The 12,585-nt window shown below is 44.7% G+C and overlaps 2 protein-coding genes across 2 annotated transcripts in view; one reads left to right on the forward strand and one right to left on the reverse strand.

Moving 5' to 3' along the window:
- Positions 1-4,875, reverse strand: part of P2RX7 (purinergic receptor P2X 7) — a 43,949-nt gene extending 39,074 nt beyond the window's left edge. The window contains exon 1 of the mRNA XM_045887695.3: positions 4,655-4,875. Within this exon, the coding sequence (XP_045743651.1) occupies positions 4,655-4,779 (125 nt within the window). The 5' untranslated portion in view covers positions 4,780-4,875. The remainder of the gene's footprint in view (positions 1-4,654) is intronic.
- Positions 1-12,585, forward strand: part of IFT81 (intraflagellar transport 81) — a 182,113-nt gene that overhangs the window by 61,471 nt on the left and 108,057 nt on the right. The window lies entirely within an intron of this gene.

Consider the following 12,585-nt stretch of genomic DNA (forward strand, 5'->3'; position numbering starts at 1 on the left):
TGTAATTCAAGCTCTACCAACCAGAGACTTTACTGGGACTTTCATGCCACAGCTATCAGAAAAGGCTTGCCTGTTCCTCTGGAGTTACTGATGATATGAGTGTGGCATCTTGCTACATAGAGAGCCTATTCAAGAACAAAGCCAAGTAGAGCCATGATGTGGGGGAGAGAGACCCAACCCAATGACATAGTTTGAGCTTTTATAACCATCCATGTCTGAGGGCAGCTCCATCTCTTCCACTGTGTGGCTTGGTGCCTAACTTGAGTTAGGTCTCTGTCACTTACTATCCAAACAATTCTGACCAGCACAGGCCTATTCAGCATCCTGTAACCCTGGAAGCTGGAACCACTCTACCCTGCATATAGCTGCAGCCCCTGCCTTTGAGTCCTATCTGAACTTTGAGGGACTATGAGAAGCTAACCAGCCTCTTGTCTTATTTCTTTTAGTGACAGCCCCTTCCTTGTACCCCAGTCTCAATAACTGAAGCCCTGTCTTACTTCATTGTCCTGGCTCTTTGCCTTTGCAACCCTAGTATGGACAGGCTCTGAACCGAGGACTCCATGGCTAGAACCCTCCACCTGCTGCTACATATCTTGAATATTACCTGAGCCTGTCTGGACTTCCAACCTGTGGTCCATACCAGTCCTATTTGGTGCAAACTACCACACCTAATCCCTGTGCACCATGGGTCTACCCTTTTTACAAATGGCCAAGTTGCAGTTTTATCAACTTGAGGCCTCACAGTACAACTTAAGGCAGCATTTCCCAAGCTGTGGTCTATGGGACTCCATTCAGTGGGATGTAAATAGATATTCCATTAACACAGAGGGAAAAAACAAACCTGGCAATAGTTTTTCGTTAACTTTATCTTTTAAAATATAAAAAAAATGGAGTAGCATTTTACATAGGGGTCACCTTCTAAAGTCAGTGCTTCAGGTAAAAATCATGTCTTGTCAATGCCGCCTTTGGTAAAACCTTCAGTTGTCCACAAGGCACAGCAAACAGACCTTCTACCTTCCAACAAGTCCATCAGAGCCTATTTTTTTCCTCCAGTTCTGGAACAAGTTGCTGTTTTTCCAGTTTTGCTCCAGGTGAAGATGAAAGAGGTGGTTTATTTTAGGGGGCATGTAGGGTGGAGAGTATGTATCTAGATTCACAGGTAGGGTGGTAAGATGGTCACTCCATCGAAAGCATTGGGAACAGACTGACAAGGACCCCCAACTTAGATACCCCATCTCATGCCTGGTCTGGGGCACACATTTGCTCGGTCATTGCCCTGTTGAAACTGTGCTCTCTCCAGGCTCCCATGGAACATGCATTACTGGATTTGAGGGAGTTAAATGCATGGAAGATAAGATTCCACCATATGAGAGAAAAATATTTATCATTACAAGGTGCTCTCATAATAATCTGTTCTTATATATAAGAATCTGCTTTTAAGAAATTGTGTGCCAAGAATATCAGGAAATCACGTCACCTGTTACATTGGAATTGTGACGCATGATCTATATACTGGTACATAAAGGCGCATTTACTAACTATGCTCTTCATCATCAGTTCTATGATATCTGGCTCAAGTAACGTGTCTTATTTTAGAATTTAATATATGTGTTTATTATTTAGTGTTTGTCGTAAACATATGAATCAAATTGTGATAATCCTAATAATATTATTAAGAAGAAGAATTAACACTTGGTGAGGGCTTGCCATACACCAGGTATTTTTCAAGCAACTTTGTGTTTAATAACTCATTTAATCCTTACAACAACCTTTGTCCCCATTTTACAGACGAGGAAACCAAGGCTCAAAGTGGTGAAGGATTATTGAATTCACATTTCCAGATCTCAAATCCCAGGCATGGACATGGTTACTTTGACAGTCAAAGGAGAGAATGTATATGAAAGTGTCTGTTATATTAAAAAAGATTATTTTTTTATTCTTTTTTTTAATTCAAGTATCATTAACATAGTGTTATATTAGTTTCAGGTGTAGGATATGATTCAACAATTCTATACATTTCTCAGTGCTCATCAAGATAAGTGTACTCTTAATCTCTTTTATCTATTTCACCCATCCCCCCCACCCACCTCCCCTTTGGCAGCCACCAGTTTGTTCTCTGTATTTAAGAGTCTGGTTTTTTTGTTTGCATCCATTTTTTTCTTCATTCATTTGTTTTGTTTCTTAAATTCCACATATGAGTGAAATCATATGGTATTTGTCTTTCTCTGACTGACTTATTTCACTTAGCATTATACCCTCTAGGTTCATCCATGGTGTCGCAAATGACAAGATTTCAGTCTTTTTTTATGACTGAGCAATATTCCATTGTATATATACTATATCTTCTTTATCCATCTCTCTATCAGTGGGCACTTGGGTTGCTTCCATATCTTGGCTGTTGTAAATAATGCTGCAATAAACATAGGGATGCATGTATCTTTTCCAAGTAGTATTTTCATTTTCTTTGGGTAAATACCCAAAGAATAATCTTTTTGACTTAAAAGTCAAAAAGATTATTCTTTAAGATAGCTGCTATTTGTGGAGCTCTTACCCTATGCCAGACATCAAGAAGTGTTTGCCATGCCTTTTCCTGTTTAATTATGACAACTCTACGAACAGATGCAGAAAGGTTAAGTGACCTGGCCAAGGAAACTTAGCCAGGATTATCAAATAGGTTGCTCTAAACTTAGCCAGTAAACTACCCTGTCTGACCTTAGAGATGCAAGTTTTCACCATCATCATCATCATCACAAAGAGCAATGGGGCATTAGCCATTAAGGAACTATTTGTGAATCAAAACCACAATGAGAACTACTCACTAGGATGCCCATAATCCAAAAAAACAGACAAGAGAAAGTGTTTGGTAAGCTTGTGGAGAAATTGGAACATACATTGCTGGTGGGAATATGAAATGGTGTAGCCATTCCGAAAATGGGTCATTCCTTAAAATGTCAAAAATAAAGTTACTGATGGGCGCCTGGGTGGCTCAGTTGGTTAAGCGACTGCCTTCGGCTCAGGTCATGATCCTGGAGTCCCTGGATCGAGTCCCGCATCGGGCTCCCTGCTCGGCAGGGAGTCTGCTTCTCCCTCTGACTCTCCCCCCTCTCATGTACTCTCTCTCATTCTCTCTCTCTCAAATAAATAAATAAAATCTTTAAAAAAAAAATAAAGTGGGCGCCTGGGTGGCTCAGTCGTTAAGCGTCTGCCTTCGGCTCAGGTCATGATCCCAGGGTCCTGGGATCGAGTCCCACATCGGGTTCCCTCCTCGGTGGGAAGCCTGCTCTCCCTCTCCCACTCCCGCTGCTTGTGTTCCTGCTCTCGCTATCTCTGTCTCTGTCAAATAAATAAATAAAATCTTTAAAAAAAAAAAAGTAAAAAAAAATAAAGTTACTGAATGATCTTTCAGTTTCACTTGTAGGTACAATACCCAAGGAAACTGCAAACATGTTCATGCAAACATGCATACACCCATATTCATAACAGCATTATCCATTATCCATAATAGCCCCAAACTGGAAACAACCCAAATGTCCACCCCCTCCCAAAAAAAAGTCTATCCAGACAATGGAATATTACTTGGCCATACAGAGGAATGAAGTAGAGATACATGTTTCAACATGGATGCACCTTGCAAACATGATGCAGAGTGGAAGAAACCAGACCCAAAGGACTACATAGTGCATGATTCCATTTCTATGACATGTCCAGAATAGGCAAATCCCAGAGACAGAGAGTAGACCCACTGGTCATCAGAGCTATGGGGGATCAGAAGGATTGGGAGTGATGGCTCAGGGCTGTGGAGTTTCTTTCTGAGGTGATGAAAATGTTCTAGAATTGATTGTGGTGATGGTTGCACAACTTTGAATACTAAAACCCACTAAATTGTACATTTGATTTTTTTTTAAAGATTTATTTATTTATTTATTTGAGAAAGAGTGCACTCGCGAGCAGGGCGAGGGGCAAAGGGAGAGGGAGAATCTCAAGCAGATTCCACGCTGAGCGCGGAGCTGACATGGAGCTTAATCCCCCAACCCTGAGATCATGACCTGAGCCAAAATCAAGAGTTGGATGCTTAACCGACTGAGCCATCCAGGTGCCCCTAAATTGTACACTTCAAATGAGTGAGTTGTATAGTGTGTGAATTATATCTCAATAAGCTGTTAAGAAACAAAAATGAAAAAGAGCAAGAGGGGGCCTTCCTGACACTAGAGAGGACCTAAAGTTACCTTGACGAGTCTGATCCTATTCCTCCCCTAAGCGGTGATGATTCAGACAGATTCCAGGGTTATTACCAGGTGTGCTCTGAATCCTTGCCTCCTCCCACGGAATCCAGGGTGTTGCCCTGTTTCTACTTTCCGCAGGCATGCCCCACTCAGCTCACCCTGGCAGGCCTGGGGTAGAACCCAAAGTGTCGCTTTGCCTCTTGTGGCTTCTTTCTGCAGCAGACTGGCACTGTTTCCCCCCGCCTGCAGCTGCATCCCCCCAACACCCCTCCCGCCCGCCCCGGCACCTCCAGCCCCAGCTTGCTACGAGGAAAAAAGTCTCAGATTTAAAACCACATGGAATTCAGGATAAGCACCAGAAGCTGTAACTTGGGGACTTTTGTGCTGTCAACTACTGCAGACATTTGGGGTTCTCCCCACACCCCACTTACCCGATGTAGGAAAAGACCAGCACATGGAAGACCCACTTAATGGTGCCGTAATTCATGCTCTGGATCTGGAGGACTTTGTTTGTCTCATACTGGAAAACATCTTTCCAGCTGCAACAGGCTGACATGGTGAGAGGCTCACTCTCCGTTAGGGTCTCGACCAGGGCTCAACCCTCCCAGAACAATCACAACACAGGAAAATGAAACTGATTCTTAGCAGGAGCCTTTATGTTTGAGTTCCTCCAGTGAGGGCACAGTGGGGGCGGGCCCTGGCAGCTAACCCAGATGTGGCTGGGGATAAACAAGAGAAGGGAAGTCCTACAGGCCTGGCTGGCAGATGACCCTGCTCCAGCCTGCCTCCCCCAGACGCCTGCACAAAGATGGTGTTCAAAGGAAGGGCATTTTTAGCATTCTCCCTTATCCCCTTTTTCCTTTCACTTTTTTGGACTCCTTTCAGTTGGGGGAAAGGGGCAGCCCTTCAAATGTCAGGAGACCCAGTGCTTCCATTGTGCCTTAATAAAGGGCCTAGATCTTTCTATTGCCTCAAGGCCCACTCAGAGACTGACTGATTCATTTCTACAACACTTTGTTCAGCCCCAGATGTCTGTGAACGCCGGGTGAATGAAGGTCTCCCTCTGCTCCCTCTCCACACTTCCTCCACAGCACTCTGGTCTGTAGATGGTGGGGGGAATCAGAATTGCTGGGAGGGGAGGAAGACTTTACTTCTATGCTGGATATTTCCTGCATGACCCTTGAGATCCGTTGAGATCTGCTCTCTGCCCTGCCCCTAGAGTTACAACCCTGACCTAGCCCAGTCAGCCTGACTGTCAGAAACAAACTTGCCATTCAGCAAAATGAGGTTTACTGACTCATTCAGTGAGAAAGAGCTCATGCCAGAGAAGCTACCACCATCATCAAAGGGACAGAGTTATCATAGGATTATGGGTGATGGTGAGTCTAGATTAAATTTAAATGAAAGCAGATTTTGATAGGCTCAAAACAAAGCAGGTTTGTATAAAATGGTCAATCTCAGATCTGGATTGCAAAGTGGACCCAGGGCTCTGCTTCCTTGAAAGTAATAAAGCTAAGACAGGTGTTGAATGTTGTGCCTAGAAACCTTTTATCTGAAGCTCTGCACCAAAGGTGCAAATTGAGGCCGCTTCTCTGTGGCAAGGTGACTTAGATCCTCCAGGCAAAAGTGGAATATTTCATTCTTACTGATGCATTTTCCAATAGCAAATTTTCTGATAACCTATGATTTTAGAGTACCTTACCTCCTGGCTCTTGGTTCAGGACACTGGAGAGCAGAAGGAAGGTGAGATTGAATGTAAATTTTCTTGGCCCTTCTCATAAGCGCACATGGCAGGGCTCCTGATCTTTCTGCTGAACGCATACACTGATCCCTCATGCCCTTCCCTCTGCTTCCTCAGCCCTCTGTCTACTATTTCTCTTACCACCACTTTATGGATACTGTTCTTAATAAGCTTACCACTGAGTTCTCAGTTGCCATATTTAGTGATATGTTTTATTCCTTATTCTATTTAAACTTTTGGACCAACACCATGTACCACTCCCTACCTCTTGAGCAATTTCTTCCATTGATTTCCATGACTCCCCTGAGCCCCTTCTTCTAGTTTCTCATCCTTTTTTTTTTTTTTTAAGATTTTATTTATTTGAGAGAGAGAGAGAGGGCGTGCATGCGACAGAGAGCATGAGTCGGGGGGGAGGGCAGAGAGAGAAGCAGGTTCCCCACTGAGCAGGGAGCCCGATGGTGGGGGGGGGTGCTGGATCCCAGGACCCCAGGATCATGACCTGAGCTGAAGGTAGACACTTAACCGACTGAGCCACCCAGGCGCCCCTAGTTTCTCATCTTTACCTCTATGACTCTTTGTCCTATCTTTCTGTGACTCTTCTCCTTTTATGTGTCAGTTCCTGCAAATTCTGTCTCAGTATTTTTTATATTTCTCAGTCCTGATAAGACAGGTTATGTTGCAATAACAAACAGCTCCCAAATCTCATGGCTTAAAAACAATGTCCTTTTATTTCTCATCCACAATAAATATTCACCATGGATCGATCACCCAGGAGGCTCTGCTCATCGTAGTCACTCAGAAAACAAAACTAATGGAACAGCCACTATCTTGAACTCTTGAATGAGAAATCTGGCAGGTCTTACAGTGGCATTTAAATCCTCTGACCTTGTGCTCGCTTCAGCAGCACATATATTAAATCCTCTGACCTTGGGGCACCTAGCTCAGTTGGTTAAGCTTTCAACTCTTGGTTTCAGTTCAGGTCATGATCTCAAGGTCCTGGGATAGAGCCCCGGGTGGGGCTCTGTGCTCAGCCAGAGTCTGATGGAGATTTTATCCCTCTCTCTCTTCCTCTGTCTCTCCCCCCACCCCTCACGTGCACACGCACACACTTGTGTGCTCTCTCTCTTTAAAATAAATAAATAGGGGTGCCTGGGTGCCTCAGTCGTTAAGCGCCTGCCTTCAGCTCAGGTCATGATCCCAGGGTCCTGGGATCGAGCCCCGCATCGGGCTCCCTGCTAGGCTGGAAGCCTGCTTCTCCTGCTCCCCCTGCTTGTGTTCCTGCTCTTGCTATCTCTCTCTGTGTGCCAAATAAATAAATAAAATCTTAAAAAATAAATAAATCTTTAAAAAAAAACCACTCTGACCTAGAAATGATGCACTCCCTTTAGCCCCTAACTCATTTGTCAACACTAGTCACTTGACCCCATCTAACTACCAGGGAACCAGGAAATGGCAGTCTCACCATATATCCCCTTCTGTGCCCAGAAACAGAAGAAGCAGACATATTTGGTAAATAGCAGTAATAACTTCTGCATCTTCTCTCTGGGAAATTTCACCCACACACATTCTTTTAAGAATCACCAAATGCTAAAAGAAAAGGGGATGGAAAGAGGGGTACATGTGTATATCATGTGTTTAACTATGCATGGAATATAGCTGGAAATAGGCCTACTACATAATTTGGGGGCCCAGTGCAAAATGAAAATGTGGGGTCCCTTATTCAAGATTAAGAATTTCAAGATGGCGGGCGCCTGGGTGGCTCAGTTGGTTAAGCGACTGCCTTCAGCTCAGGTCATGATCCCAGGGTCCTGGGATCGAGTCCCACATCGGGCTCCCTGCTCTGCGGGAAGCCTGCTTCTCCCTCTCCCACTCCCCCTGCTTGTGTTCCCTCTCTCGCTGTGTCTCTCTCTGTCAAATAAATAAATAAAAATCTTTAAAAAAAAAAAAAAAGAATTTCAAGATGGCAATAGCAGAGCGTTAAATCAAGCTCAGGTCCCTTCTATGTGTGGGTCCTTATGTAACTGCACAGGTCCCATGTCCGTGAAGCTGTCTGTGTCTGAAGGATATATAAGATGGTCTCTGGGGAGGGAACTGGGGGATTTGTCAATGTTTGTCAGGCGACTTATTTACCACCTTTCTGTGAAGTTTTTCTACCGTACTCATGCATTACTTTTTTAAAATCACGGCTAGATTTTAAAAATCTATTATCTCCAGACCAAATCTGCCTTCTGAGCTCCACACCTGTACAGTCTATGAACCTCCAGACCTAAAAATCCCATAGACACTTAAAATCACATCTTCAGAATGGCACACTTCCGCGCAAAATAATAGTGCATGTAGGCACTGATTCGAGGGAGAGAGTAGAGACACGGATGTGGACTACTTTTCCTTTAAACTCAGCTTGAGGGTAAGGGTGGTTTTTAACAGGAAGTGTAGTCAAGGGAAGATTGGGGGAAGGGGTAGTTAAGATGGAAATATTCCAGCCATTCAAAGATGTTCAAAGTGGAATGTCAAGAATGGTGGTTTTTGTTTCTTTGTAAAGTATGAAGTCAAGTCATGAATGGAATGGGGCTTGGGGGCTTGGGTGAATTTATCTTCTCAAGGGTGTGTGTGTGTTTCTGGTTACAGGTCAGAAAAATCAAGTGACTTTCTTTAGCAGAAAAGGTAGTTTTTTGAGGAAACACTGTTGTCTTACAGAACTCAAGTGCAGGAAACGTAGTGAGAACTTATTATTATTATATTTTTAAGATTTTATTTATTTATTTGACAGAGAGAGACACAGGGAGAGAGGGAACACAAGCAGGGGGAGTGGGAGAGGGAGAAGCAGGCTCCCCGCTGAGCAGGGAGCCTGATGCGGGGCTCCATGCGGGGCTCGATCCCAGGGCCCTGGATTCCCGACCCGAGCCAAAGGCAGACGCCCAATGACTGAGCCACCCAGGCGCCCCCGTGGTAAGAACTTATTAATAGGGAAACTATAATGTCCTGCGCTTAGGTTGCACTTTCGGTTTGTCTGAAGCTGTGTGGTCCCGCCTCTGCCTGTCTCTCTCTGCACCCACTGTGCATCTCCCTAAACACCGGACTTCTCTGCTCCTCTGGGGGCATGTCACCAAGCAAGGCCATCATGGCATCCACATTAGGTGGCCACAGTTCACACGAGACCACAGACCAACTACTTAATTCAGGAGTCCCAGAAGAGTGAATCTGATTGGTCTAGCTATCTGTCTCTGGTCCAATCACCTAAGGCTGTGGGCGGGGTCACAGAAGAAACATGGCTTCGGGGGCCTGTTGGGGAGGAGGGTTGTAAAAGAGGGTGGAGGGGGGTAGAGGAGGAGGGGTAAGGGGTGGAGGGAAGGGGAAGGAAGGAAAGAAAGTAAGGAGAGGGAGGAAGAAGTGAAGAAGTGCAACTCTCAGAGAATAGAGGCTGCTAGGCTGGGAGACTCAGGTTAAATCCTCTGCTCTCAGGTGGGACAGCGCTGAGGCAGTCCAGGCAGTTTCCCAGAGGTCCCTAGTGGGGAGTCCCAGATGCCTACAGCAGTGATCTGTTCTTCAACGCTTCCTGTATTGGCTGCCTTCCCTCCCTGTCTCACTTCCCCACTGCCCTTCCTGGCCTCACCTCCCAAATTAACTACTTGCACCTGAATCCTTGTCTCAGGGTCCACTTTGGGGAAACTCAAGTCTATTTCAACCTCCTGTGGCTGCTTGCTGTTAAGGAGTCAGGAATTTATCCTGAGAGCAATAGGTAGATCTGTAAGCAGAGTCATGGCATGACCTCATTTACACTTTAGTAAAATCACTCTGGCTGCACGGTGGAAAGTGGATAGAAGGGGCAAGAGTGGAGGCAGGGAGGGGATCTGTCCAGGGAGAGGGTATAGTGACATGGAGGGGGCCTGAGGGTGGATCTCTGAAGGATCCAACACCAAGGGGACTAAGAGGCATCAGGGAAGGAGAGGAAAATGAGGAAGGAGTGCGTACCCAGGAGCCAACGGAAGGCGGTTCCTGAATAAGCCAGTGAAGACAGGAAATAGTAACAGAGATATAAAGCTGTATAATTCAAGGGCCCTAGTGAGGAAACTAACAGATAAGTTAATGGAACACGATGGAGTCAAGTATTGAACACAAAGAGAGGTGAGTACTTAGCAAATGACAAAAGCATTTAAAATCAAAGGAGAAAGATTACTCAAAATATTGTCTCAGAGCATTTGGCTTGCCATTTAAAGGAGGTTGGTGGAGGCAGGAGGATGTGGTATTCTAACTTTCTATATTTCAAAAGATGTGTAACTGAAATGTGATGGAATGATCAAAAGTGAGCAAAATCAGCTACACAAAGGGACATGCAAGTCACCATTCTGTTTGTGTTTGTGTTGTGCACAGTTTGCATTTTGGTAGAGAATCCAAACAAAGATAACTGGATGCCCCCCTGTCTTTTTTAAAGATGTTATTTATTTGTCAGAGAGAAGACAGAGGCAGGCAGAGGGAGAAGCAGGCTCCCTGCTGAGCAAGGAGCCCAATGCGGGACTCGATCCCAGGACCCTGGGATCATGACCTGAGCCGAAGGCAGATGCTTAACCGACTGAGCCACCTACGCGTCCCCCCCCCGTCTTTTTAAAAAAAGATTTATTTATTTATTTTGGTGGAGGGGAGAGAGAGAGAGAGAGTGCATGCATGTGGGAGGGGCAGAGGAAGAGAATCTCAAGCAGACTCCCAGCTGAGTGAGGAGCCCACTGCATCCAGGCTCAATCTCATGACCCTGTCAAGTGCTTTTTTCGCCCTCTATATTTCTCCATGGCAATTTCTTGTGAACCTGCCTTTCTGACCCTCTCTTCCTTGCCTCTCGTCATCTAATTCAGAATTCTTATAATAAGTTGGTCAAGAGTCAACTGCTTAGGGATTTCACAGAGTTAGGAGAGATTCTAGTGCCCTGGTATTCAAAACAGTCTTTCTTTGAATTACACTAAACCAGCGCTGCCTAATAGGGTAGACACTAACCACGTGTGGCCATTTAAATTTAAATTAATTAAAATTGAATGAAATTTAAAATTCAGTTCTTCATTCGTACTCACCATATTTCAAGTGTTCAGTAGCCACATGTGGCTCATACTGTGTTGGACAGTGAAGATACAGAACATTTAGAAAGAACAAGTAGAAAGTTCTACTGAACAGCCCTGCTGATTAAATCTGTGGGATAGAGGAAAAGATGAGTACAGTTGCAGGTAAGTGAGGAAGGGAGGGCTGGCCCAGTCAGATGGCATCCATTTTCTGTGTGAAATAAGAGGCAGATGTGCCTGAGGAGAGAGAAAGACAAGGCAGAGGGGTGGGAGGTTCGATGAGAGTGAAGAAGAATCAAAACAGTTGCTATGGTGAACAGGAGAAAAGCCAACAGGGAAAACAGGAATTCCAGTGTGGCATTGAGAATTAAAAACCATGAATTGGTTATTGCAACGTCTACGTGACTGAGATTATAATAGGGGCCTGGGCCTTCCCACCTACAGGATCTACCTCCCACTTCCACATCCGGGGACCCATCAGGTCTTGCCAAGTGGTTCAAATAGTTTTAGAATTTGTAATCATTGGTATCTACCATGCCCAATTTGGTCTTTTACATTTGTTCCTGAAGCAGTGTGAACGAAGCTACATCTCTGCCCCTTCTTCCCCCTAAGTCACCCTTCCCTGGGAATCCTCTCCCTTGCCAGCCCCACAACACAGAGCAGAAAGCTTTTCTTTCCATCCCAACTTAACCCAGGCACTGGGAATGACTGGTTCACTCAATTTATTCTGGGTAAACTTGCTTTATACTTCTCATGAATGCTGGACTTCTTTTAATCCCAGGATCTCCCCTTCCCTCCACTCCATCCAAGCCCAATACACATACCCTCCTTGGAACTTTAAAAATCTATTTTCTGATCAAGACAGCTGGCCACTTCAGGTAATAACTGGGTCTTTTGCAACCCTAAACACAGAGGCTGGGGATGGGTGGGGAAAACTGGGAATTTCCTTCTAATGGTGGATGGTAGAGAGGTGTCTGAGGTTTCTAGAGGGCCAAGGACCCATTGCTCTATCAGTCTTAGCAAGACAAATATGAAAGTAGAATAGAAGGAAATTTTCATTGATCCAGGGCTGAGCTTTTGCTGGAAGTTGAGAGTTATGTTATTAAGGGTGCTTTTGTCTGAAGGTAACAGAATACCAGACTCAAACTGGCTTAAATGTAAAAGAAATTATTGTCTCATATATAGGGAGGACAAAATTTAGGAGTTGATTTAATGGCTTGAAAACATAACCAAGGATCCAGGTTCTTTTCTATCTGTCTGCACTGTCTTGTTGGTTCATCCTCAGAAAGAAAGGTAGTCAATTCTTCTCTTTGATGGGAAAATCTTTCCCTGAGTCCCTTTCTCCTCACCTCACTCTATTCTCTAGTGCTAGAAGTGAGTCACACACCTGATCCTCCCCTGGAAAGAGAGTGGAAATGACCATGACCAGCTTGGATCCATCATCTTGGTTGGAGTGGATGTTGGGCAGTCACCTACAGTATCTACTACTCAAGCACTGGCAAAAAAGTAGCTAAAATGAGGACCAAGGGGGCGCCTGAGTGGCTCAGTTGGTTGAGCATCTGACTCTTGATTTTAG

The sequence above is a fragment of the Mirounga angustirostris genome, unplaced genomic scaffold, assembly GCF_029215605.1.
Source record: "Mirounga angustirostris isolate CCGP_5_RB_7025 unplaced genomic scaffold, mMirAng1.0.hap1 SCAF_14, whole genome shotgun sequence".
NCBI lineage: Eukaryota > Metazoa > Chordata > Mammalia > Carnivora > Phocidae > Mirounga > Mirounga angustirostris.